General features: G+C 47.7%; 1 protein-coding gene across 5 annotated transcripts in view; it reads left to right on the forward strand.

Moving 5' to 3' along the window:
- SLC7A6 (solute carrier family 7 member 6) overlaps positions 1-24,670 on the forward strand; it is a 30,432-nt gene that overhangs the window by 524 nt on the left and 5,238 nt on the right. For 2 of the 5 annotated variants that reach the window (XM_053916237.1, XM_045191994.2), the window contains exons 2-5: positions 11,112-11,668; positions 21,945-22,070; positions 23,763-23,907; positions 24,508-24,631. In XM_053916237.1, coding sequence (XP_053772212.1) covers positions 11,149-11,668; positions 21,945-22,070; positions 23,763-23,907; positions 24,508-24,631 — 915 coding nt within the window. In that variant the 5' untranslated portion in view covers positions 11,112-11,148. Of the gene's footprint in view, positions 1-9,089; positions 9,431-10,167; positions 10,192-10,331; positions 10,470-11,111; positions 11,669-21,944; positions 22,071-23,762; positions 23,908-24,507; positions 24,632-24,670 lie in introns of those variants that run through there. The other 3 variants (XM_024556171.4, XM_053916239.2, XM_053916238.1) reach the window with 3 other exon arrangements.

Below are 24,670 nucleotides of genomic sequence, written 5' to 3' on the forward strand. Positions count from 1 at the left end.
GTGAGAGAGGGACAGGCTTCCTGGTCTAGAAGGATACTGCATGTGTGTGAAACCCAGAGGCTGAGGGTGGCTCTGTGAGTGTGCAAGACTCTTGAGGAAGACTCCGTGTTTATGTAAGAGAGACTCTGGGTGTGAGGGTGACTCTATGAGTGTGCGAGAGGCTGTGTGATCGAGACTGGTGAGAGTGACGCTGAGCAGGACAGACTGTAGGGAAGACTGACATACTCAAGTGTGAGTCTGATGGTGTGGAAGAGGACCTGCGCTGTGTGCGAGAGACTGAGAGTGAGAAAGGTGGGGGGTACAAGACCCTGAGGATGGGGAGGCAGGAGCAGAGCTTATTGGGGATGCTGTGGGATTGTCTGGCTTCAGGTGCTGCCCACCCGGGGCTCCGGAAGGGTTGCTCCTGTTAGGAGGGCTCTTTCTAGCGTATCCCCGTCCTGTCCTCTTTTTTGAACATCTCATGTCATAAATGGGAGGGCATATTTGCGAAACATTCTGGGAATTCTTCACTAAGCGCTAAGCAAACAGTCTGGGCACTACTGTATGTGATGGTCATTCTGAATAGGAATCAGTGTTTAACAGATGTTTTTGAGTACCTCTTATGTGCAATGGGCTCTGTGCTTGGTGACATGGTTAAAAAGAAGTCAGCCTCTGCCCTTGATGGGGGAAAAAAAGCACTGCCAGCAAATCTGGGGTAACAGAATGCTGAGCCATCTGGGGCTTATCTCTGAAAGCTGTTTCCTGATTTGGAAATCTGGGAGAAGCAGACTTTTGAAAGCCTATGGGTGCTTTCTGAGATAATTTTCGCCTCTTTTGCTTGCTGTGAGGCCCTTTCCAGGCTGCCCACATTGCTCGGGTCTCATTTCGTGCTGATGGTTTTCACTTCCTGACTTTGGTCTCAAACTGTCACTTCGGTTCTTGTATTTGGTTTTCCTTTCCCATACGTGGAAAATCACAAGCTTGATTTCCTCCTGTCTTCCTCCTTCCCTGTCTGGCTGTGGACGTATTTTTATTGCAGACCAAAAATAAATACCTGCTATGTGACCAACCCCCTTGGCATTTCTTGGTACAGGAAATTTCCTGACCTCTGTCCTCTGGGCTTTCTGCTGTAACTCCAGGATGTAGATACATTTCTACAAAAGTGATGCAGATGGTGTCCGGGGGACCCGGGGCTTGGGGAACAGCAGCAGTGTAGACACGAATGGTTTGAGGTGAGGTGACCCGGCTAGTTCTCTGACACATGTTTGGGCTGGTTGCCTTAGTTACACCCCTGCTGTGGGTGTGATGGAACTTCTCAGTAATTGAGTGCTGCCCCTGTGGGCATATAAAACTTCGATTTTTTTTAACAAAGGGAAAATGGGCTGCTCTTCACTAGGTTCGTTGTTTGAAAAATTACCTTACTCTGTTGCAGAGACTGACTGGCCACGGCAGCCAAGTGGAATTAGGCCTCGCTGTGGAGGCTTTCTTTTCTCCCTTTATGATGAGGAGGCTAATGAAACTGTGATGTTTGCTTGTTTCTTCACAGGGGAATATTATTGCTCTGTGCCCTGTGAACTTTCTTGGATCTTTGAGATTTGGAGAGAGTTTTAGTCATTTGTGTACAATAGAAACACTATTCTAGTAAAGAGACTTTATTATACTAATATAATATATTATCTCTCTAAAGAGTAATTGTGGTCGTTTATAATGAAAGGTCTTTCAATGAGGTTAAAAAGAAATACCAGACCGCAAATACTGTTGAAAGGTAACGGTATTTATTCACTGAGATTGGGAGCTGTATTTGATCTTGAGTTTCCTGGTATCCCATGTAAAAAGGCAAGCGTAGAGAGTCACATACTTTTTGTTATTTGATAGAAGTACAATAAATATGTATATGTGTGTATATTTTAAAGTTTAAGCACTAAAAAATTAATGCATTCTCTTTCTGGAAAATTTACAAGACTCAGAGAAGTTTAAAAAAAGAAGTCCTCTGTGCTTTTACCACAGTTAAGATTTTGGTGTATTTCTCAACAGCATTTTTTTCTCATAGTCATCAATTATAAAGAGTTTTGAAACACCAGCTTGTAAAATATTCTTTGTAATTGAACTTTGAAAGAGCCTTTCCCACCCCCACCCCCCACCGAAAATTGCATATAACTGTTCTATGGTTAAATTCTCGTGTGGAAATTTTAGTGGTCTGGTGAATTCCTTTATTATCTGCTGCAAGAGCTTGGAAATAGGATGAAAACCGGTTAGAAAGCTGCATTATGTCCTTTCAAGGGGGGGTGGTTAGTACTGGTTTTTCAAGACAGGAACTATAGGGTGCACTGAATGATTTAATAGAAATTGTCTTCAACCGTGATTTTAAAGACTGTGTATTAAGAGACTGAAAGACTGATAATTGTGTGTGATCTTCACATACTAATTCCCTTTATCAATTGAATAAAACTGAAGGCAAACGAGCAGCCAATTCAGAGATGACCTGGTAGAATCTTTGTATCAGTGATTTTCACCCCATTGTTGGAAGGTCTGTAAGTCTGCTCTGGGGGGACAAACAGTGCATCTCACACAGTAATGCACTGCTTTTTTGAGAATGTATGTAGATACTCTTGTAACCAGTTAAAGGCAGATGAATTAAAAGCCATTTTTGGCCCTGGTGTGGCTCAGTGGATTGACCACTGGCCTGCGAACCAAAGGGTCACCAATTCAATTCCCAGTCAGGGCACATGCCTGGGTTGTGGGCCAGGTCCTCAGTAGGGGGCACGTATGTTTCTTTCCCTCTCTTTCTTCCTCCCTCCCCTTCTCTAAAAGTGAATAAATAAAATCTTAAAAAAGAGAGAACCAAACCAGTTTTGTAGTCGTAGTAGCTTTTTGTAATGTTTTTTTTTCCTACTTTATCACCTGTTCCCTGAACAAGTGCTGTGACAAAATGATGGAAACCACACACTGCCTTAGACTGGCTTCTCTGAATGATCGCTTCTTTCTCTCTCTCTTTTTTTTTAAAAAAATTATTTACTGATTTTAAGGAGAGGAAATGGGGGGTAGGGAGGAAAGAGAGAAAGAGAGAGACATTGATTTGTTGTTCCGTGTATGATGCATTCATTGCTTGATTCTCGTATGTGTCCTGCTGACTGGAGACCTAACCCACGACCTTGGTGCATCTAGATGATGCTCTAACCCACTGAGCTACCCGGCCAGGGTAGAATGATCACTTCTCTTTAGTTAAGCCTTTGTTGCTGTTCTGGGGAGCAGGTGTCTCAAGATGTTAGACCTTCAGTAGGATTCGTTGTGTATTTTCTGTCCTAGGTGTTTTCTGTTGTTGATATATTTTTATTCAACGGTAATGGACTGAGTACAGATCCTGCCCTAGGCCTGGTATTGGACGCTCACAGACTAGTTGGGAGAGACTGAAGGAAAGTCAGCGCAATGACAGCGTGAGGTGGCTGCTAAGGCAGAAGCATGTACGAGAATCCTTAGGGGTACAAGGAGATGTATAGAGAAAGGTGGCAGCCAGGATGTTGAGGAAAAGGTGGGAGATGTAGAATGTTAGGGGCAGAGTGCTTGGTACGAGCAAAGGTGTGTTTGGTGGATAGGCTTCAGAGTTTAGGAAATTGTAAGTAAGTCAGTGTGACTGGACTGTAGGTGGGACTGCATGTAGCAGGGGACCTAGTGACAAGGTCCTGCTAAGAAGGTCGGAGTTGGTCCTCAAGGCCTCAGACAGTTCCTGCGGGAGGGTTCCTAACTGAGCTCTGAAACTGACTGAGTAGATAGTAGGAGCCAAAGCTGTTTTTTTTCCCGTTGGAAGTCTGTCTACCACCCCTGACTTGCCTCATTTCCTGCAGGGAGGTAAGTCCTATTGCAGGTGCCAATTTTATATTTCACAGAATTCACATAACTACTTAGACAAGAACTATGTTGAGGTGTTCCATTTTCAGGTCTTCTAGAATCTAGATCCTTTTTTTAATCTTTAATTTTTTTTTTTAGATTTTATTTATTTTTAGAGAGAGGGGAAGGGAAGGAGAAAGAAAGGGAGAGAAACATCAATGTGTGGTTGCCTCTTGTGTACCTCTTGCTGGGGACCTGGTCTGCAACCCAGGCATGTGCCCTAACTGGGAATTGAATTGGCGACCCTTTGGTTTGCAGGCTCATGCTCAATCCACTGAGCTACACCAATCAGGGCTACACCCTTTTTAAAAAAATATATTTTATTGATTATGTTGTTACAGTTGTCCCATTTTTTTTCTCCCCTTTATTCCTCTCTGCCTTGCACCCCCCTCCCACCATCATTCCCTGACCTTAGTTCATGTCCATGGGTTGTACATATAAGTTCTTTGGCTTCTCCATTTCCCATACTATTCTTACCCTCCCCCTGTCTATTTTGTACCTACCATTTATGCTTCTTATTCCCTGTACCTTTTCTCTATTATCCCCCTTCCCCCTCCCTGCTGATAACCATCCCTGTGATCTCAATTTCTGTGAACGTGTTCTTATTCTAGTTGTTTGCTTAGTTTGTTTTTATTTTTGTTTAGGTTCGATTGTTAATAACTGTGAATTTGTTGTCATTTTGCTGTTCATATTTTTGACCTTTTTTCTTAGATAAGTCCCTTTAACATTTCATATAATAAGGGCTTGGTGATGATGAACTCGTTTAACTTGACCTTATCTGGGAAGCACTTTATCTGCCCTTCCATTCTAAATGAAAGCTTTGCTAGATAGACTAATCTTGGATGTAGGTCCTTGCCTTTCATTACTTTGAATACTTCTTTCCAGGCCCTTCTTGCCTGTAAGGTTTCTCTTGAGAAATCTGCTGATAGTCTGATGGGAACTGCTTTGTAGGTAACTGTCTCCTTTTCTCTTACTGCTTTTAAGATTTTCTCCTCTTTAGTCTTGGGTAGTGTAATGATGATGTGCCTTGGTATGTGCTTCCTTGGGTCCAACTTCTTTGGGACTCTGAGCTTCCTGGACTTCCTGGAAGTCTATTTCCTTTGCCAGATAGGGGAAGTTCTCCTTCATTGTTTTCAAATAAGTTTTCAGTTTCTTGCTCTTCCTCTTCTCCTGGCACCCCTATGATTTGGATATTGGAACATTTACGGTTGTCCCCGAGGTTCCTAAGCCTCTCCTCACTGTTTTGAATTCTTGTTTCTTCATTCTGTTCTGGTTGAATGTTTATTTCTTCCTTGTGCTCCAAATCGTTGATTTGAGTCCTGGTTGCCTTCCCTTCACTGTTGATTCCGTGTACATTTTCCTTTATTTCACTTTTAATAGCCTTCACTTTCTCCTCTATTTTGCGACCATACTCAACCATTTCTGTGAGCATCCTGACTACCAGTGTTTTGAACTGTGCATCTGATAGGTTGGCTATCTCTTCCTCACTTAGTTGTATTTTTTCTGGAGCTTTGATCTGTTCTTTCATTTGGGCCATATTTTTTTGTCTCAGCGTGCCTGTTACGTTAGGTATTCGCCAGGCTGGGGCAACCCATGTCACTGCATTGTGGGCTAGGGGTCTGAGAGGGAACAACACTGCTTGCTCAGCTCTTGGCTGGCTTTCAGTCACTTCCCCCTCTACCCACAATCAAATTGGGCCCTTCTGGTGCTGATTCCTGGGTGGGTGGGCTTGTGTATTTTCTAAGACCCAGTGGGTCTCTTCAACGAACTCTCCTGTGAGGCCGGGAGTTTCTCCTGTTGCCTCAACCCCCACAGATTTTTACAGCCAGAGGTTTTGAGGCTTTATTTCCCCGCCCTGGAACCCTGGGTTGCGCAGTCTGTCTTGCTCCCCAGTTGTTCTTCCAGGTTTATCTGCACGCAAATATGGGACCACCCAGTCCTCCAGCCTCCACCTTGCTTCGAGTCCTCTCCGCCTCCACTGCCTGTCTCTGCCCCTCCTACTGGCCTGGATGAATTTTCTTCTTTAACTCCTTGGTTGGTGGACTCCCATACAGTTTGATTTTCTGGCAGTTCTGGTTTTGTTTTTTTTGTTTTTTTTAAGATTTTATTGATTTATTTTAGAGAGGGGGAAGGGAGGAAGAAAGAGAGGGAGAGAAACATCAATGTGTGGTTGCCTCTAACATGGCCCCCACTAGGGACCTGGCCTGCAACCCAGGCATGTGCCCTGACTGGGAATTGAACTGGTAATCTTTTGGTTCGCAGGCTGGCACTCAGTCCACCGAGCCACACCAGCCAGGGCTGGAGGCTTTGTTCTCTTTTATTTTTTCACTAATAACCATTTGGATTCTTAAAGTTTTCATTTCTCTGCTGAAATTCCACATCTGTTCCTGAATGCTATCCAACTTTTTTATTAGAACTGTTAACATATTAATTGTTAACCTAAAAATAAAAGGCTAATAATGTTAGAGGCAACAAACATTTGTGATCCGAAACGGTAGTGCTGATTCAGGTGGAGAGGGTTAGGAAATGAGGGCAGGAGGTATTTATGAGAAAGGGAAGGGGAATTATGGCATGAATGACAGGTGGAAATTTTTATGGGTGTTAACAAGCTAAGCAAGGAGTTTTTATAGGTGTAGGTAAGCTTACATAGTAGTGTTAATAATAATGAATGTCTTTGAAAGATTTTTTTTAAAATACAATAAAGATTTTTTAAAAAATGAAGAATGTCTTTAGCCCTGGCTGGTGTGGCTCAGGTGGTGGGGCGTTGTCCTGTGGACCGAAAGGTTGCCATTTAGATTCCTGGTCAGGGCACATACTTGAAGTGCAAGTTGGGACCACGGTCAGGGCACATTCAGGAGGCAACTGGTTGATGGTTTCTCTCTCACATTGCTGTTTCTCTCCCTCCCTTCCCCTCTCTCTAAAATAACTAACTAAATAAAAATAAAAAATATATTTCAGGCCCAGTCCAAAGGTTACTTTACCCAGTCTTAACGTTCCAAAGGTTTGAGGGATAAGGTGTGCAAGGCAGTTCCTCTGGGATGGGAGCTCCCTACGTTAAAGTGACCTCTTTTATGTTATTTTTCACATAATCGTAGTTATTTTAAATTCCCTGTTGATAATTTCAATATCTAGGTCATCTCTAAGTCTTATCCTGTTGATTACTTTGCCTCTTGATAGTGTTCTTTTTTTTTTTTTCTTGTGATTTGTTACTGTTCTTCAGATGTAGTTTATGGAATAGGGGAGACTGAGGTGCGTTAATTCCAGGAAATGGGTATGCCTCTCCTTTTACTAGGTTGTTGGTATGGTAGTTTGAGCGAGTTGTGTTTGGGTTTTGTTGTTGCTATGGTTACCTTTTGTGTACCAAAGTCTTCCTACAGTTTAGGGTTGGTTTGCTGGAGGGAGGATTTTTCCTGTGTTTATGCTCCACCACCTTTAGCTTTAGGCCTTTCTGCACCTAAGCCGCAAGGCACAGTCTACCCCAGTATTCTTGTTGCTGGGTACTTGCTAATCTGGTGGTGGGGAGCATCGGGTTCACTATTGTTCTGGTTCAGCCTTGGTTTTAGGCAGATGCTGTTTCCCTGGGTCTGGGTGTGTGTGTATCTTTCTGGGGGATCCTGCCCCTCCCCCACAGGACACCTGTAATTGTAGGTAGGTTCAGTGTGATCAGAATTTCCTGCCCCAGCCACAGAATTTCCTGCTCCAGCTGCTTTGAGACTGACAGTTTGCTGCCCTTTCCCCAGGGGTTTAATCTTCAGAGAAAGGACCAGGTAGACCTTTGTATTTTTCCCACAGTAGTGACTGCTTTCTCCAGACTGGCACTACTGGAGGCTTCCTCTGGTCCCCTGCCTAGTGTGCCTTACGAACATCCACTGAAGTCTGTGGGAAAAAACCTCTGCGTGTCTATGGCTCCTGCTAAGCCACACTTGACCTTTAGTAATTCATTACAAATTTTATCTGAACTCTCCTTCCTTGATGTTGGTCCCATCGTTCTACTTCTGCTGCCGGTGAGCCAGAGCTTGCATCTCTCTTTGGAGGTGCTTATTTTCCCTTAAATTTCAGTCTGGTTGGTTGTCCTGTAACCTCAGTTCTCTGATGGCTCCAAGGAAAGTTATGGTTTTGTAGATTATTTAACTTTTTCTTGTTATGGGAGTGGGGTTGAAGCTTTTCCCAGCTTTCTACATCCTAAATGGAAGTAGGAAGTTGAGGAGATTCCATTATATATCAGGTTTTGTTTTCCTGTGAAATGAGCTTAACTCTGTTTTTTCCTCTCTGTGGCAATTGTGATTAAATACATATTTGGTCTCCGTCCACTATTTCTGGCACACAGCTCCTGTACTTTCCTATATAAGAGCCATACGGACATTTTTTTTGTTATAATATTTAGTTTTGTTTCTGAAATAGCTCCAGAGCAATGAACGTGAAATGAAATGGATGTGTATTACAGCCTCTTTCAACATGCCTGAGTTTATGTTAATCAGGTGATTTTTTGAAAGCGTCTAAATCCTCTTAGGATGGAGGCTGGTTGCCAAGAAACCAACCTTGTGATTAGAGGTGAAACTTTCAGACCAGTCCCAGCCTCTGGGGAGGGGAGAGGCCTTGGAGGTCGAATCAATCACCTGTGGTCAATGATTTAACCATTCATACCTTTGTATTTAAGCCTGCATAAAAACATCCAGAAGGTGGGGTTTGGAGAACTTCTGGGTCGGTGAACACGTGGAGGTGCTGGGAGAGAGGTGTGCCCAGAGAGAGCGCAGAAACTCCATGCCCACTTCCACATTCCTTGTTCTATACGTCTCTTCCATCTAGCTGTTCCTCAGTATAATGAACTGGTGATCTAATAAATTTTCCTTAATTCTTGAGCTGCTTTAGCAAATTAATTAAACTCAAGGAGGGGATGGTTGGAGCCTCCTATTTATTGCCAGTCAGTCAAAGGCATGGGTAGTAACCTGGACCTGCGATTGGCGTCTGAAGTGGGGGTCGGGCAGTTTTGTGGGACTCAGCCTGCGAGAACCGATACTATCTCTGGGTAGACAGCGTCAGAATTTAGTTAAATTGTAGGACACCCGGCTGGTGTTGCAGAATTGCTTGTTGTGTAGAAAACCTACACATCTGCTGTCAGCAGTTCAAAGGGAATACCTGGTTGCTTTCCCCCTTCCCTGCCCCCCATTAGGGTCTTGATGGAATAGTAGGAGGCTGCAGTGGTCCCCAGGGCCAGGTTTTCTGTTTGCCTGTGTTGCAATGGGTGACACAGAACAGCCCAGGGCTCTCTCCACCTGACTCATGTAAGTATACAGGCTCCTCAGCTACTTCCTTGTTTTGTTTTCATGGGTGCTGGGCTCACCTGACAGACACAGAAAACAAATACGTTCTGGTGTGCCTGCCTAGGGAAACCTGCAGGCCTGATGCCAGGAGTGAAAAGACAGTGGGGCCACCTCACAGCCAGGCCTCCTCCAAGGAGAGGCAGGCCGGCTCAACTGCTCTGGGAGTGAGCGAAGGCCTCCTGGTGCCCCAGGGGAGTTTGTTTCACGTGGGTTTGGGTCTGGACTCAGGAGGGGCACTGAGACAGGTAAGGCAGGAGGAGTTTGGAGGGAGGCTGTGGAGATTGGAGTTTTCCCTGAGAACCGCTTACTCCTCAGGGGCCCTGGTTCCCTTGTGCCAGCTCCGTGAGGCCAGGTTCCAAAACATCCATTTTTGTTGAGCAGATCAGAGGCTTCTGGGAAGATGATGTCCTGATTGACCCCATTCTTATCCGTGGACGTTATCTCTGTGCCCTTACAGGACTGACTCCTGGGTGGGAATCAATGGCCTCCTGACTCCTGGGGCACAGGAATTGAGGGAGGGAGAAGGCTATGCTGAGGGCAGGATCAGGAAGGTGCTTGTCTTCCTCTGACAGATTCTGGGTCCTTTGCAAGTAGGTTGGCGTGGAATCCAGCTCCCTCGGGGTTTCTGGACTGGCCCAGCTCCAATCCGAAGGTGGTGGTGTGTGTGAGCGCATGTGTGTGTGAGCACACGTGTGTGTGCACCACCTCCCTTCAGGATGCCGTCCAAAACCAGATCTGCGGATAAGAGGAACCTTGTTGCGGTTAAGAGGAGCTTTGATTGGGTGTCAGGACTCCTGGGTCCCATTCTGGGGGAATCTCTTTGCAACCCTAGCTGGTAGTGAGGGGCGTGCTGAGGAGGAGAGCAAACAAACCAATAGCAGAGGAGCCCCAGGTTACAGTGCCCTCTGGGTGTTCTTTCTTCATCTGTTGTTACCACGGTATCCCTCTCTGGGCACTTTGGGGAAAGAAGGGTGTTGAATGGACATGTTGCAGTGTAGGAAGTAAGGTAGGTATTTTTGAAATTGCAGCATATGGGTGTGTATTTTCTTTCTTTTTTGAAAAAGATTATATTTGTTTGTTTCTAGAGCTACGGGGAGGGAGGGAGAAAGAGAGGGAGAGAAACATTGATGTGTGAAAGAAACATCGATCACTTGCCTCTTGCATGTGCCCCAACTGGGGACCCAGCACACAACCCAGGAGTGTGCCCTGACTGGGAACCGCACCAATGACCTCTTGCCTTGTGGGATGATGCTCAATCAACTGAGCCACGCCAGTCAGGGCAGGGTGTGTGTTTTCATGAAAGTTTTCTCCCTGGTCCCTTCTCTGCAGTAGTTATGCCCTTGTCTTAGCGTCTTCCTAGCCCTTCCCACCAGCTGCTCACGCTCTTTGCCAGCCTGACAGTAGCTCTAGTCCCCTCCACATGTGGCTGGACACTGCAGAAGTCCCTGTTTATGTTTGGGTGGCGGTGAGTGGGTAGGATTACCTGGGTATAGACAGTGAGAAGACATTCAGGCTGGCTAAGACTGTGAACCTGGTGCTGGTACTGTGGTCTTTCCTGTGGGGCGGGTTTGCAAGTTTTAAGCTGGTAAGAACACAGCTGAAACTATCGCAAGGAGAATCCATGCTATGGATAAACCCAATGCCAGCCTGCCATGGGCATCAAGCCAGGTAACTCTTGTTGGAAGTTGCCTTCGTGTTGTGCCTGAGCTCTTACGGTGTCTTTGTTGGGACCCATGGAGGTCTGCCTCCCTCCATTTCCCTGAGTCCTGTGATGGGAACCGAGACAGGCTCGTTGAAGTTAGGTCTGCGAATGAGGCGTGCTGTTCCTGCATGAGAGGTGGGCTGGGAAATCTGCCTGCCTTGCAGGTCTAAACTAGAGCTTCACCAGCTCCTGCCTTAGACTGACATACTTATATTCTTTGCCAGGCCGTAGTAAACAGAGGTGTGGAAGGAAACATTTGCCATGGAAGCCAAGGAGCTGGAGAGCCAGGCGCCTGCATATCATTTCATTCCTGAGGCCAGCCAGCCCAGGGAGGAGGATGACAGCATGCCACCTCAAGGGACCACAGAAACTATGCAGCTGAAGAAGGAGATCTCTCTGCTGAATGGCATCAGCCTGGTGGTGGGCAACATGATCGGCTCAGGGATCTTTGTCTCACCCAAGGGTGTTCTGGCATACACGACTTCCTATGGGTTGTCGCTGGTCATATGGGCCATTGGCGGGCTTTTCTCCGTTGTGGGTGCCCTTTGCTATGCAGAACTGGGGACCACCATCACCAAGTCTGGGGCCAGCTATGCTTATATTCTAGAGGCCTTTGGGGGCTTCATTGCCTTCATTCGCCTGTGGGCCTCTCTGCTAATCGTTGAGCCCACCAGTCAGGCCATCATCGCCATCACCTTCGCCAACTACATCATCCAGCCCTCCTTTCCGACCTGTGACCCGCCATACCTGGCCTGCCGTCTCCTCGCTGCTGCTTGCATATGTGAGTCTCGGGGCTAAGTAGGGGAGTGTTAGTGGGGGCGTGGGTTACTTTAGTAATGCTAGTAACACCTCATATTGAACAGTATATTTTGCTTCTTGGGAGGAAAAGAGGTGTATCTTTTCAAGAAGTGATTTCACCAAAGTCACTTGGTCCTGAGGTAAGGGTTAGGGATGGGGGCAGGAGAAGTTTGAATCTGTTTGTTGGCTTTGATGCCTCACATTCCTTTTGCCCTCTCCCTGAGTTCTGTTCCCCAGTCTGTGTGGCAGGTTGCTGCACGTCTTATATTTGTCTTGTCAGGTGTTTTGATTTGGAGTCAAATCACTAGTTATAGCTTAACCCAGAAAAAAATTGTAAGTGCTGAAGCCTTTATTATGCTGCTTAAAAAAAAAGTTATTTTGCTTCTCAGCTTTTTATCTTAAACAAGTTTAAAGGCACCAGTGAGGAAATGGGCTTCTCTAGATTGTGGGGGTCCCAAGGCGCTATCCCTCAGGACCACAGGGCCACTTCTTCCTGCCACTGACACTCTCCACAGCCTGTGCTAAGCAGCAGGCACCACAACAAGATGTCCTTCTCCCATTGGTGTTTCGGATTTCTTTGCTCTGACTTTGTAAACAAGCTCTGCCTGGCGCCAGTGAGAGGAAGGTGGGTGGCTTCTACCCCCTATTTGGGTTTTTGGGGATCCCTCTTTATTTTCATTTTTCTCTTATGAGGTGGTGAGGAGGGACTCTGTGTGAAGTCACGGAAAGGGAGGGAGGATTACTGTGAATTTACCCAGTGGTGTAGAGCTAATATTTTATTTAGCTAAGAAGTGGCCCAGAATTCCCTGCATTCCTTAGCACTGTGTTGCCAGAGGCCCTTAATTATACTCTGTTCTTCCCATATCTCTGCTTGCAAAAGCATTGGCAGAATATGTAGTTTATCTACAGTGTTAAAAATAGACGAAGAACACTGGGGAGGTAGCAGTAAAGGATTGTGCAGTCTTTGCCTCCTAACTTTAAGAAATTTGTTAAAGAAAAATGTCAAAGGAAATCCCTCCCCAGATACCCCTGGGAAGAGGGAAGGAGGGTGCTTCGTTGTATGTCTGTTAGGGTTTGGTCAGGGGGACTCTGGCCGGGCTGAGCTCTCTAAAAAAGGGAAAGGTTTTCTGATTATAAAACATGTTCATCAAGGAGAAAAATACCTTCACCCCAAACGGTCCTTAATGTACCACTAAGAGATGAGGACTTTTTTTTTAAACTAAGAACCCTCCCCACCCCTTTTTTTTTTAAGATTTGAAGATTTTATTTATTTAGAGAGAGGGGAAGGGAGGGAGAAAGAGAAAGGGAGATGTGTGAGAGACACATTGATAGGTTGCCTCTTGCACGCCCCAAACCTGGGGCCTGGCCCGCAACCCAGGCATGTGCCCTGACTGGGAATCGAACTGGTGACATTTTGGTTTGCAGGCTGCCACTCAGTCCATTGAGTCACACCAGCCAGGGTGAGATGAGGACTTCTAATAGTTCAGTTTGTCTTCATTCCTTCCTTTGGCGTCATACTTTCCATATAACTTTATATTCTGCTTTTTATCATGGGTTTTCTCCCTTTTTTGTGGAATGTTCTTCAAAGAAAACATTTTTAATGTAGTGTGTGTGTCCTTTTTTTTTTTTAATCCCTGACTGGGAATTGAACCCTCAACCCTTCAGTGCACTGGATGACACTCCAGCCAACTGAGCCACACTGGCAGGGCCTGCTTTTTTAAAAATTTTTATTTAAAAGGTAGTCCACCCCTGACTGGTGTGGCTGAGTGGGTTGGGCGTCACTCCGAGGGTCAGGGGGTCGCCAGTTTGGTTCTGGTTGTAGCACATGCCTGGGTTTCGGGTCAGGTCCCTGGTTGGGGGCATGTCAGAGGCAACCAGTTATGTTTCTCTCCGTCTTTTTCTCCCCCTCCTCTCTAAAATATAAATGAATAAAGGAATAAATAAATAATCTTTTAAAAGGTAACAGACTTTACAGTCAATTTGAAAAATGCAAACATTAGAAAAAAAGAAAATCAAAACCACCCACGATTTTACCTCCCAGACAACAGTTGTTTTATTTATGTGAAAAACCTCCCAGTATTTTTTTTCTGAGCATATTTATCACTTTTAAAGAGTGCCCTTGAGATCATCCTCTTTGTGGTGTGTACACTGCTTTTTACAAAAACTTAATATTTAATCCCTTTCAGCCAATATTCCTAGGGGCAGGGGGTGGTGGACGGATGGGGTGAGAAAGTTTAAGGGATGGACCAGTACAGGTGAGTAGTTACGAAACAGACATGGGGATGTAAAGCGCAGGATAGGGAATACGGTCGATAATGTTCTAGTAACTATGTAGGGTGCCAGTCGGGTACTGGAAATACCTGGGGGAACACTTTGTAAAGTATGTGATCGTCTGACCACTATGCTGAACACCTGAAACTAATACAAAATAATATCGAATGTAAACTGTAATTGAAAAATTAAAAAAAAAAATTTATCTTCACATGAGGGACATTTTCTTTTCGTGGCTTTTAGAGAGGAAGGGAGAGAGGAGCATTGATTGGTTGCTTCCGATACACACCAGGGGATCCTATGTGTCTGGACCCGGGGTCGCTTGTGCCTGCACCTGGACTGTGTAGATTGAACCTACGATCTAGGTGTGCGCCCTGACCAGGAATTGAACCTGCAACCCTTTGGTTACAGGACAATGCTCCTACTACCAACTGAGCCACACCGGTCAGGATTCATTGAAAAAGTTTTAAAAAAATTAACAAAACAAAACAAAACAAACAAAAATATTCCTCGACAACATGGTTTGGGGACACATAAGCAGTTTCCTGGCAAGGCGGTGTAGTGGTTAAGATCATGGGCTCCCAGGCCCTGGCCAGGGAGCTCAGCTGGTGAGAGCATCATCCTGATAGGCCAAGGTTGCAGGTTTGATCTCTGGTCTGGACACATCCAAGAAGCAACCAGTGAATGTATAAATAATTGGAAAACAAATCATTATCTCTCTTTCTTTCTCTCAAATCAATAAATTAAAATAAAAGTCATAGGCCCCCCTGCAAACGGGTTTGTCTCCAGCTTTACCGTTGAGTAACTACTGGCTTTGGAGGAGTTTGCCGACTCCTTCCTGTTTCATCACTTGTGAAATGGGAGCACTGCCGACATTGACCTGGGGGGGCAGTTGTGAGGGGTGATGAGTCACACGTGCGCTTCTCTGGCGTACAGTGGGTGTGCTCTAATATTCTGGACAATGCTGCCGCAGGGGTCTTGTGTGTAAATCAATTTTAGAATTTCTGCATATTTTCTTTTATTTAATCTTTATTGTATTTTTTTCCCCATCACCCCTTCAGCCCCTTCTACCTCTCTCCCTGCCGCATATTTTCTTCGGATGGAATTATGCAGGGTAGGGAAAAAGTGGGTTTACAGTTGTGAGCACACAAAACAGTTTCTTTTGTGTTATTATTTATTAATTACTGTATTATTTTCCATGCAAACAACTGTAAACCTACTTTTGCCACATCCTGTACAAGGGACGTCCCTGAGTCTAAAGGAAGAAACTGTTCTGGATTCTTCGTATGTTGCCCAGTCGCTTTCCAGAGCTTTGGTGAGTTTGTACTCTTCCCTGAGCACCCGAGAGCACCTGTGCGTAGCTCCTGCCGTGGCCTGAGGGTGAATTCCAGGAATAACCAAGTCCAAGGCCACCTCTGTCTATAATTTTTCACACACAGAATATTTTTATTTGTTTAATCTTCTCTTTATGATTTTTCACAATTGTTTTTGTGCTTCGGAATCCCACCCCACATCCCAGTCTTTTGCGAGGAAGAGAGACGTCCCCTCTGAGAACTGCAAAGTCATAGTATCTCATAGCTCCTCTCATTCAAATGTAGTTACACCCAGATTTCTCATAATCTGAATTCCTGCAAGCCTCCTGTCCCAGAAGCCCAGGGCTTTTCCATAATGTAGGCCCGAAGGCAGGAGCTTGTTAGAGATTGGGACAAGTCGTTTTTATCCTGACTGACTAGCCTTCAGGGCTCAGCTTACGTTTCTTCTTGGAACTTAGGACGTAGAATCAGGTCCATGGATCATCCAGCAAAGCTGTGATGTGAAGGAGGGAGTCTCCTTGGGCAGGGCTGGCAATAAGAGCAGCTTGGGTTCAAGAGACACAAGTTGTAAGAAGCCAATGAGGTCGTAATTAGGGAAAAACCAAGGATCTGCACTGAACCCAGGGTGAGACCTGGGTAGGATCGGAGGATTAAATTAGTCTTGAAACGGAGGCACGAGAGGGGTCCAGGTTGTTGGTTGGGAGACTGCCCAGAGAAGTTATAACCGTGACATGCTGTACAGTTAATGTCCTATTCTGGAAGAAAGGGCTCAGGTGGTCCCCATGTAACCAGCTCCAGGGCAGAGCTGCCAGCTGGAGGCTCACGGGCCAGACCTGGCCCACAGATGTATGTGTTGGGCCTGCACAGTGTCTAAACATTTTTAAATTACTTGCCAACATTGGAATATCAGGACTTGTCCTTTCTCTTGAAAAATCAAAATTTAGAAAAACTTTGGACCCAAATTCCTGCCCAACACAGTCAGCTGCATTTGAATAGTGGTTGCTCCCTTTAAATGGACATTACTAGTTTCCAGTCCTTTCTAGCCCTCTACTTCCTCCTGTTTTATACCCAGACATTCTTGCCATTGCTCATTTTTATTGCCCTCTTGGCCCCTGAAGGCATTGCTGTTTCAGATGCTGGTGCTCTCGCTGTACCCCGCCTCCTCTCAATCCCAGGTTACACTTGGCAGGGAGATCCAAGCAGCTATTCTAGGATTTCAGGCTGCCTTAGCCACTCACTGTGCTAGAGCGGTGGTTCTCAACCACAGCCGAGCCATTTGGTAGGGTCTGGAGTCACTTTTGGTTGTCACAGCTTCTGGGAGGGGGGCCCCTGGAAGCTAATGGGCGGAGGCCAGGAGCACTGCTAGATGTCCTGTAACGCACAGGACAGCCCCCACAGCAAAGACTTACCTGGCCCCGATTCAGGAGTGCTGAGGTTGGGAAACGGTCCTAAACGTGCATTCTGCCCATATGTTCCGGGATCTTGGACTCTGGTGGGTGGGGCCTCAGGGCTGACTGGATTCAACATGCGTCGGGACTCTCAGTCACTTATGGGACTCTCAGTCACTTACGGGACTGTAGGGGGAAATGGCAGTTCTTGACGTCCCTAGGTCCCCTCCCTGGCCAGGTGCCCAGCACTGTAAGAGCACTTGATTTGACTACAAAAGTATGTTTTTGGCTTAGGTCTTGTCAGTACAATTATCTTTGTGGGCTCCTGCTTTTTACGTGGCCTCACACACACTATTATTGGTAAGTATTTGCAGTGAAGGTTTCAACATGGAAGGCAGTTCAGCGCTGGCATAGTGGTGTTAAAGCAGAGGAGCTGAGACTCCATTGCCCCCGAGGGTTTGGCAAGGCCAATAGTGAGGAAGAGGAGGAGGAGGAAGGAGAGGAATATTGTCAAGGGTGGACTGGGGTGGAGAATCACTGTGCTACCTGGATAGCTTTCTGTTGTCTCTTGCTGTCTTGAACTCGGGCCTGGGCAGGTTCTGAGCAGGGCGTGCACCCCTATTTTGGTCAGTCACTGCTCTGGATAGACAGTTGCCACGTTCTGACAGTGGCAGGCCTAAGGAGGACTGGGTCTTGACCATAGTTGTTGAAAGACCTTGTGCTCTAACCTTACACATGGTTTTGAAAGTTTTGATACTAAGATTAAATGTGAATATTTGTGTAGCTAAAAACAAAGGGGCTTTTAAAAAGGCATGTACATTACATACTCATACATATCCCAAGAGGCAGCTCCTGATTACGGAATCTCCATGTGGAAGGCTGTGCCTCTCCTGACTGCTGTAGAACATGTCTCTCCTAATAGACCTGTAGGTGGTCCCCACCCCGCCTTTTCCCACCTTCTTCTTGTTGAGGATTACCCTCCTCCGTCCTTGAATGCCCCTTAGTAATGTCCAGCCTGTTTGTGGGAGGAATCGGAAGGGTTCCTTCCTCTCCCTGTTGCTGTCGGAAAAGGAGCTGACTTGCCGCGTAACTGGGACTAGGCGTCCGGATGCCAGGCCGGCTCCTCATCAGAGGGTACGAGAGGCGCAGGTCTGTCTGTGGGCAGGTGCCTTATTCAGGATTAGATTGTGTTTCAAACAGCTGCCGGCCACAGGCGGCAGGGTCACACAGACTGAATGCATTCCTCTCCCATGTTAGAAGTAGACAGTGTGGGGCTTGTAGGATGACCTCATAGTTCTTCAGGGAGCCGGGTTTCTTTCCTCTGCCTCACGCTCTGCGGTCCACAGCACGTGACTTCTAGCCGGTGGTGCAGGACGGCTGCTCCAGCTGTAGCTGTTGTCTGTGTTGTAGCTGACAGGAAGGGCAAAGAAAGGCATGCCCCATCCTTTAAAGGTACTTCCTGAAGTCTTATTCATATAAAACTTTGCTTATCTCCTGGGGCAGGAACCTAGTTACCTGGTTCTACCTGCCTGCAAGAGAGGCTGGGCAGTGCCACCTGTATTCTCGGGCAGCCATGACTCCAGCTACGATCTCGACTAACTGAGGAAAGGTGGAAAAGCAGATACTGGAAGATAACTGGCAGTCTGTGCTGCAGGGAGACTTGGGGGGTGTTTCTGCTTTGGGGCGGGGGCTAGATCTGCTATGTGAATGAGTCCTCCTTTCTCAGCAACAAGCCCCCAGAGAGCCTTGAAGACCCCCTCACACGGGTCCTACACTCATGGAGGCAGGCTTTCCAGCCAGGAAATGAGATTAAGGGAGCAGAGAAGGCCTGGGTGTTTCAGTGGTGTGGCTGAATCATCGTCGTTGCTGTCCTGTGTTTGGGTGCTGGTAGTCTGTGGCGCCAGATGGGGATGGGTGTTCTGGGAGGTTTGGAGGGGTGAGGACCAGATGGTGAACTTTCCTTTTTTAATTAGAATCAGGAAAACACTCAGAACACTTGATTGCGGCTCGGTGGACTGTTTTCAGAGCTCTCTGTTCTCTGGCAGGGCTGCGAGTTGGGTGAAGCAAGCAAGGCGCCTGGGGCCAACGTTTAAGGACGGTTTGCCAAGTGGCCCTGTGACAGCGAGTGCCTCCGTAACTTTGTGCCCTAGGTGCCTTACTCGCTCGCCTGCTCCTGGCCCTGCTCTCTGGCTGGCTGCATGCTGTTAAGTATTCCTATTTTTACTGAGAAAGAAGCATATGTTCACGGTAGATATGTCAAAGTATCAAAGGGCGTACAGTGGGAAGTCTCCCTCCCCAGAGGCAGCCACGGTGGCAGGGCTCTTCTGTACCCTTCCAGCTTTCCGTCCTTCCTTTAGCACTGGTGGTTGAATTCCCACTGTGTGCAGAGAGGACTCAGCCTTGGGGGAAGCTGGTAGCAGGGCCGAGGGAAGGTGAAGGAGCAGAAGTGAGAGGGAGTGTCCCTTCCGGAGGCTAATGCGTCTGTCAGCTTCTCTCCCCATCTTGGTGCCGCAAGCCGGGAGCGCAGTGAGCCCCGAGCGCAGCCAGGACGTCGTGAGACAGCTTCTTCGCGTGCGTCTCCACCTTCCTCTCTCCTCTGTGCCCTTCTCTCTGCGTCCCCTTGTCTGTCTCTTGTCTCTCTCTCCTCTGTGCCTGACTTCTGTGTATTTTTGTGTCTCTCTCTGTCAGTCTTTGTCTTACGAGCTGTACACCCTCTCACTTCTTTCTGTAATCTACTTCCTCCTCTGCTTTCATGCAGTTTTTGTTTCTTTAACACGAGGGTTCGTGTGCGACTATGACTGGTGGTGGCCCTGACTCTGCTGCTTTTAGATAGATTCAGTCTCTCGGTATCCCAGCTCCATGTTCCTGGGAAAGACGATCCTATGCCTGGGCCAGGGTCTGGCTTGGTCATGCACAGAAGTGGAGGGAGGGGCAGCAGTTCCCAAGAAGGGGTCCGGCAGGTAGGCAGGTACCTCAGAATATGCTTACTATATTGCACAAGGGTCAGCGAGTGACCGGCTCCTATTAACGAGGCAATCCTTATGTTAACTGACCTAGGCTTAGTCCCGCACAGCGAACCTCAGTTAGCGGGGCAGGTCCCTGGGAAGGCCGGCCAGCAGCATGCATTCCTTTGGTCTTCGCCCCTTCCCCTTGACCATTGCCCACACCTCGCAACCCCACCTCATACGACTGACCAGTAAGCACCTATGTCATTTGCCAGAGTACTGAGTGAAAGCTCTTAAAGGGTCTTCGAGGCTGTTCAGCCACCTCGTTTGTACCTACAGGCTGGCCCTAGGCTTCCTCTCCAGTTGAGTGGAGGAATGGCCAAGTTTCTGACCATTGCCTTGTTCCAGGGAATTTGTGGTTAAGTGAAAGTCATCACCATCTTGATTCCAAGCAGAGCTCATCATTTCCCCTCTTTGCTTGGCAGTAGGCTTATGAAAACAAAATGTTTTTGTTTCCTTCTAAGAATGTATGATTTCCTTGGAAAAGCACCACCCAAATGCCTGAGGGAGAGACCTTCTTGAGACAGATGTTCACGTGGACCATAGCAGGCGACACTAAGCTGTGCTGTGAAGTGGGAATGCTGTCGGGTTAGGGGGAAAGGCAGCTCAGTGAGCGACTGGCTGCTATGTTTAGGGAAGGTCTTACAGAGGATGTGGGGACAGAACTGGACCTGGAGATTGGGAGTTGCTGTCGGCTATGGCAGGGGGAGGAGAGAGTGACATTTCTTTTTCGCGTGTATCTGGCACCAGTGAAGAGAGAGTCTGGTTGAAGGAGAGAGTACAAAGTAGGTAGGAGTAGGTAAAGGTGGCCTGGAGGATGAGCCCAAAATATTTTGCAGTGACATTTGAGGTTCATATAAAAGTTCTGGTTTTGGAGGCCAGGGGAGTAATTAGAGGTGTCACCGTGGAACCCCTTGTATGTTGCTGTTGTGTCGTCCCTGCGGATGGGAGCAGGCCCTGTTTAGCAGGGTAAGGTATGGGGCCCCAGCGCAGGGCCCAGATGCTGTGAGGTGTATGGGGACTGGAACAGAAAGCCGGCAGTGCTGACAGGAGCCTGGGGAACCCCAGGTGAGCTCACTTCTCCGTGGGCCTCACCCGCAACTGGGGGGGGGGGCGGTGGCATAGAGATGGGAGTGGGGGAGGTCAGTGGGGTCCATGTGAGCTTAGGAATGGTAGTTAGCCTCTCTCAGCCTCAGTTTTCTCATCTATAAAATGGGAATAGGAATGTCTATATTTCGGGGTTGTGAGAATTAACAGAGGATGCATGTGAAATTGTTAGGCATGTTAGTTTGTATTTTTTATTCTTACACAAAAAACATTGTGTCTCTAATTCGTAGGTGACCTGCCACCTACATTCAAATTCATCTCATTTACTTTTAAAAAATATTTCTTATAAGATTTTATTTATCTATTTTTAGAGAGAGGGGAAGGGAGGGAGAGAAACATCAGTGTGTGGCTGCCTCTCGCATGCCCCCAACAGGGGACCTGGCCTGCAACCCAGGCATGTGCCCTGACTGGGAATTCAACGGGTGACCCTTTGGTTCGCAGGCTGGCACTCAGTTCACTGAGCCACACCAGCCAGGGCAAATTTACCTCATTTATTAGTGGGCCTGCCTTGTCTCTACTCTTTAAGGTGGCCATGGATAAGTCTTGTGTCTGGGGTGGTTTGGAACCTTGGGAGTCTGAGGGGAGAGGAGTAGGGTGAAGTCCACCATTTCTGGGCCTGGGGGAAATTTCCAAAAATGGTTCTGGTTGTCAGAATTTATGGATATGGGCACACTCTTCCCGCCCGGGGAGCACGCCCACGCCTTTCTTTCCTCTCAGGCGTGCATCTCCTAAACGCTAAGGGTCCCCAGGAGACTTACAGCCGGGGGAGCAGTGGGCAGCAGCAGCTTGTCCTGGCTAGCCCCCCGAACCTGTCTCCAAGGCCCCCTTTTTTCTGACTTCTCAGGGAGCTGAAGCAGCCTTACCGTGGTTCACTCTGTCATTGTGACTTCCACTTCTCAGCGAGTCCCCACAGCCCTGTGTGGCTCCCTTTCCTAGGTTTCTAGAGAGCCAAAGCCGCCCCTCCTAGGCTCTCTGTTGTTGCTTCTTCTATCATAAGCCCTTCCTTGTGTCACTGTCCCCAGCTTTAACAAATGTACTCTGGAAATTAAAAAAAAAGGAATTTATAAACGTGTTGACGCATGCAGATGGGGCAGAAGGGATACACTCTGTAAAGAAAGGTTGGACCTCTGTGCCCTCACTCAAGCCTGCCAGTGACCATGTGGCTTTTCTTCTAGGTCTGCTGACATTTGTGAACTGTGCCTATGTCAAGTGGGGCACGCGTGTACAGGATACGTTCACGTACGCTAAGGTCCTAGCGCTCATTGCCATCATCATCATGGGCCTGGTTAAACTGTGCCAGGGTGAGAGGGGCCTGAGGTTGGGCAGGAGGGTGGATGGGTCGGGGGGAGGACAGGGGGGCTCTGTTAGCTTTACTGCTCAGCTCTTTGTACAAGCCAGACTGTGTCAGTGAGAGCAAGAGATCAGTTCCTGGGCCTCGGGGGCCGGGCTGGCATGGCCGAATGGGCACGAGTCAGCCCCTCCCTCAGGGCTGCTTTCCTTGTAAAGAGGCTAGGAGCACTGCAAGAAGCCAGCTGAGGGCCTAGAAACTTAGGTCAGAAAAGTAAACAGTGGGGATAGCGTGAACCCTGCACTGGCTCCTAGTTTCGGTCTGTGGTTGCCAGGCAAGTGAGTAGGAAGACGGGGCCCTCCTAGAGAGGGGTGGAAGCGGGTGTGTGTATAGGGAGACGGGATGTGGCAATCATTGGGTATTTCATCTGGGCTTGCTCTTATTCAGTATTTCCTGCCCAAGTCAAAAACTAAAAAACTTAAATATTGTGAAGTTGGCACTGACTTTTCTGCAGGTTGGCTTTAGAAAGCATTTTTATTGGTGGATCAGAGTAAACTGGCAGTGAGGGTGACAGGCCTCCTGAGACCGCCAGAGGCCTTAGGGAAGTCACCAGGCCCAGGCCCATCGTTTATCGGCCAGTTCTGTAAACTTGGCCTGTCTCTAAACTTGGCTGTGTTTATAACCACCTGGGATACTGAGACTCCCTCTCAAACCTATTGGATCAAACTCTGGATGGTTTGGAGTTGAAAAAGGTGTGCTTTTAAGAAGTTCCCCATGTCATCCTTAAGCCGCTGGTCTAGCCTGTCTGTGTGCACATGTGCGGCGTTAGTACAGCCAGCCAACTGGATATCCCTGGAGTCGCAGAAACACCTTGGGGTCAAATTGTGTAGTCAGGTAATCTTCCCCCAAGCCGTGTGCCTTAGGGACCCGCTGCTTTGGGTACTGACTGCCGCCCTGGGATGCGGGCACTGCTGTTCCTTCTCTTGCTGCACACCCAGCCCTTTCTGCCATGTCGAGGGATGGGTCTGCGCATTCTGCAGGGGGAGACAGCAGGCTTCCTTAGAAGTCTGGGTCTTGGTGACCCAGATCTACCCCAGGCCCAGTGAGAAATGAGACCCAGGTTCTTACATAGCCTGTGATTTCCTGCCCTAAGCAACCACGGCCACTGCAAGTAGAGCAACAGAGTTCTCTCCATGAGACTGAGAAACCCCTTTGACCAAGTCGTGCAGTGCTCTGGGGCAAGAGAGGTAGTTCCACAGAAAGGTCTAATCGTTAGTGAAAAATGACTCCTTTATAATAAACAGAGTGCTGTCTAAAAATAGGAAGGGCCGTGGCCTACTGTGAGGTCACTTGCAGGAAATGGAAATTCACTAGGGCTTTGGAACAGGTGTCCCATCCCAGGCAGCTAGGAGTGCTCTTCTTTATCTGAAATTGTGCAGTTTTACTGAAGTAGTAGGAACTTTCCCAAGGGAGTGGGGGTGGGGGGTGGGAAAGTACAGGGAGCTGGTGGGTGTTGTTCTTTTGGTGTTAAATTACTTATTTTTTCTCCCCCCTTCCCTCTTGTTTTTCCCTTCCTTTCTTGACCCTCCTACTGCCTCCTCTTTTCCGTCTTCCGCTCCTCTTTCTTATCCCCCCTTCCATCTTTTCTCCCCCCTTCTCCTTTCTCTTTCTTCCCCCTGAACCCCACCGACCTTTGCTCCTACAGGACACTCTGAGCACTTTCAGGACGCCTTTGAGGGTTCCTCCTGGGACATGGGAAAACTCTCTCTCGCCCTCTACTCTGCCCTCTTCTCTTACTCAGGTTGGGATACCCTTAATTTTGTAACAGAAGAAATCAAAAACCCAGAAAGGTAAAGGCGGGCTCACCCTCTCACTCCCCAGCTCTCACTCCCCAACATGGCTGGAACTCCTGCTGGTAGAGGGCAAGCTCTTCCCTCCCCTTGTCTCTCATCCCTCCCTACTCCTTCTCCAGCTCTGCCGGACTGAGGATTAAGGGTTAGACTGGGAATGAGGGAAGGCAGGACAGTCCCTGGCTGCTCGCCCTCACGTTCATGCTGGAGGAGACCAGGTCGTATCTGGAGGAGAGGGCCTTCAGTGGGCAGTGGCAGACCCAGCCGGGCCTAAGGTGTCAGGATCTTGCGTTCTGGTACTGACACTGAGGTCTGGGGGGCCAGAAGGGGCCACTGCCCCTTCTTCAGCGGGGGTCCCGGTGTGGCGAGCACCAAATACTGATCATGAGCTGTCTTCACAGGATCTCTCCCCCTCTCTCTCTGTCTCTCTTACAAGAGCCCAGGGGCATGGGATACATACTCACTCTAGGCCACATGGGGAGGAAGTGCCTCAAAGACCCGGAGGCCAGGGAACTGTTAAATGCCAGAAAAATTTTGGGGTGAACTTTGACCTCAAGGAGAGGTTGGTTCTAGGTAGTCCTGTCTCACTTGTCCCGACAGAAATTTGCCCCTGGCCATTGGGATTTCTCTGCCCATTGTGACGCTCATCTACATTCTGACCAACGTGGCCTATTACACAGTGCTGAACATTTCAGATGTCCTTGGCAGCGATGCCGTGGCTGTGGTGAGTCTCTCAGGATCCCCACTGCTCATCATCTTATGC

Source organism: Desmodus rotundus, chromosome 12 (genome assembly GCF_022682495.2).
Source record: "Desmodus rotundus isolate HL8 chromosome 12, HLdesRot8A.1, whole genome shotgun sequence".
NCBI lineage: Eukaryota > Metazoa > Chordata > Mammalia > Chiroptera > Phyllostomidae > Desmodus > Desmodus rotundus.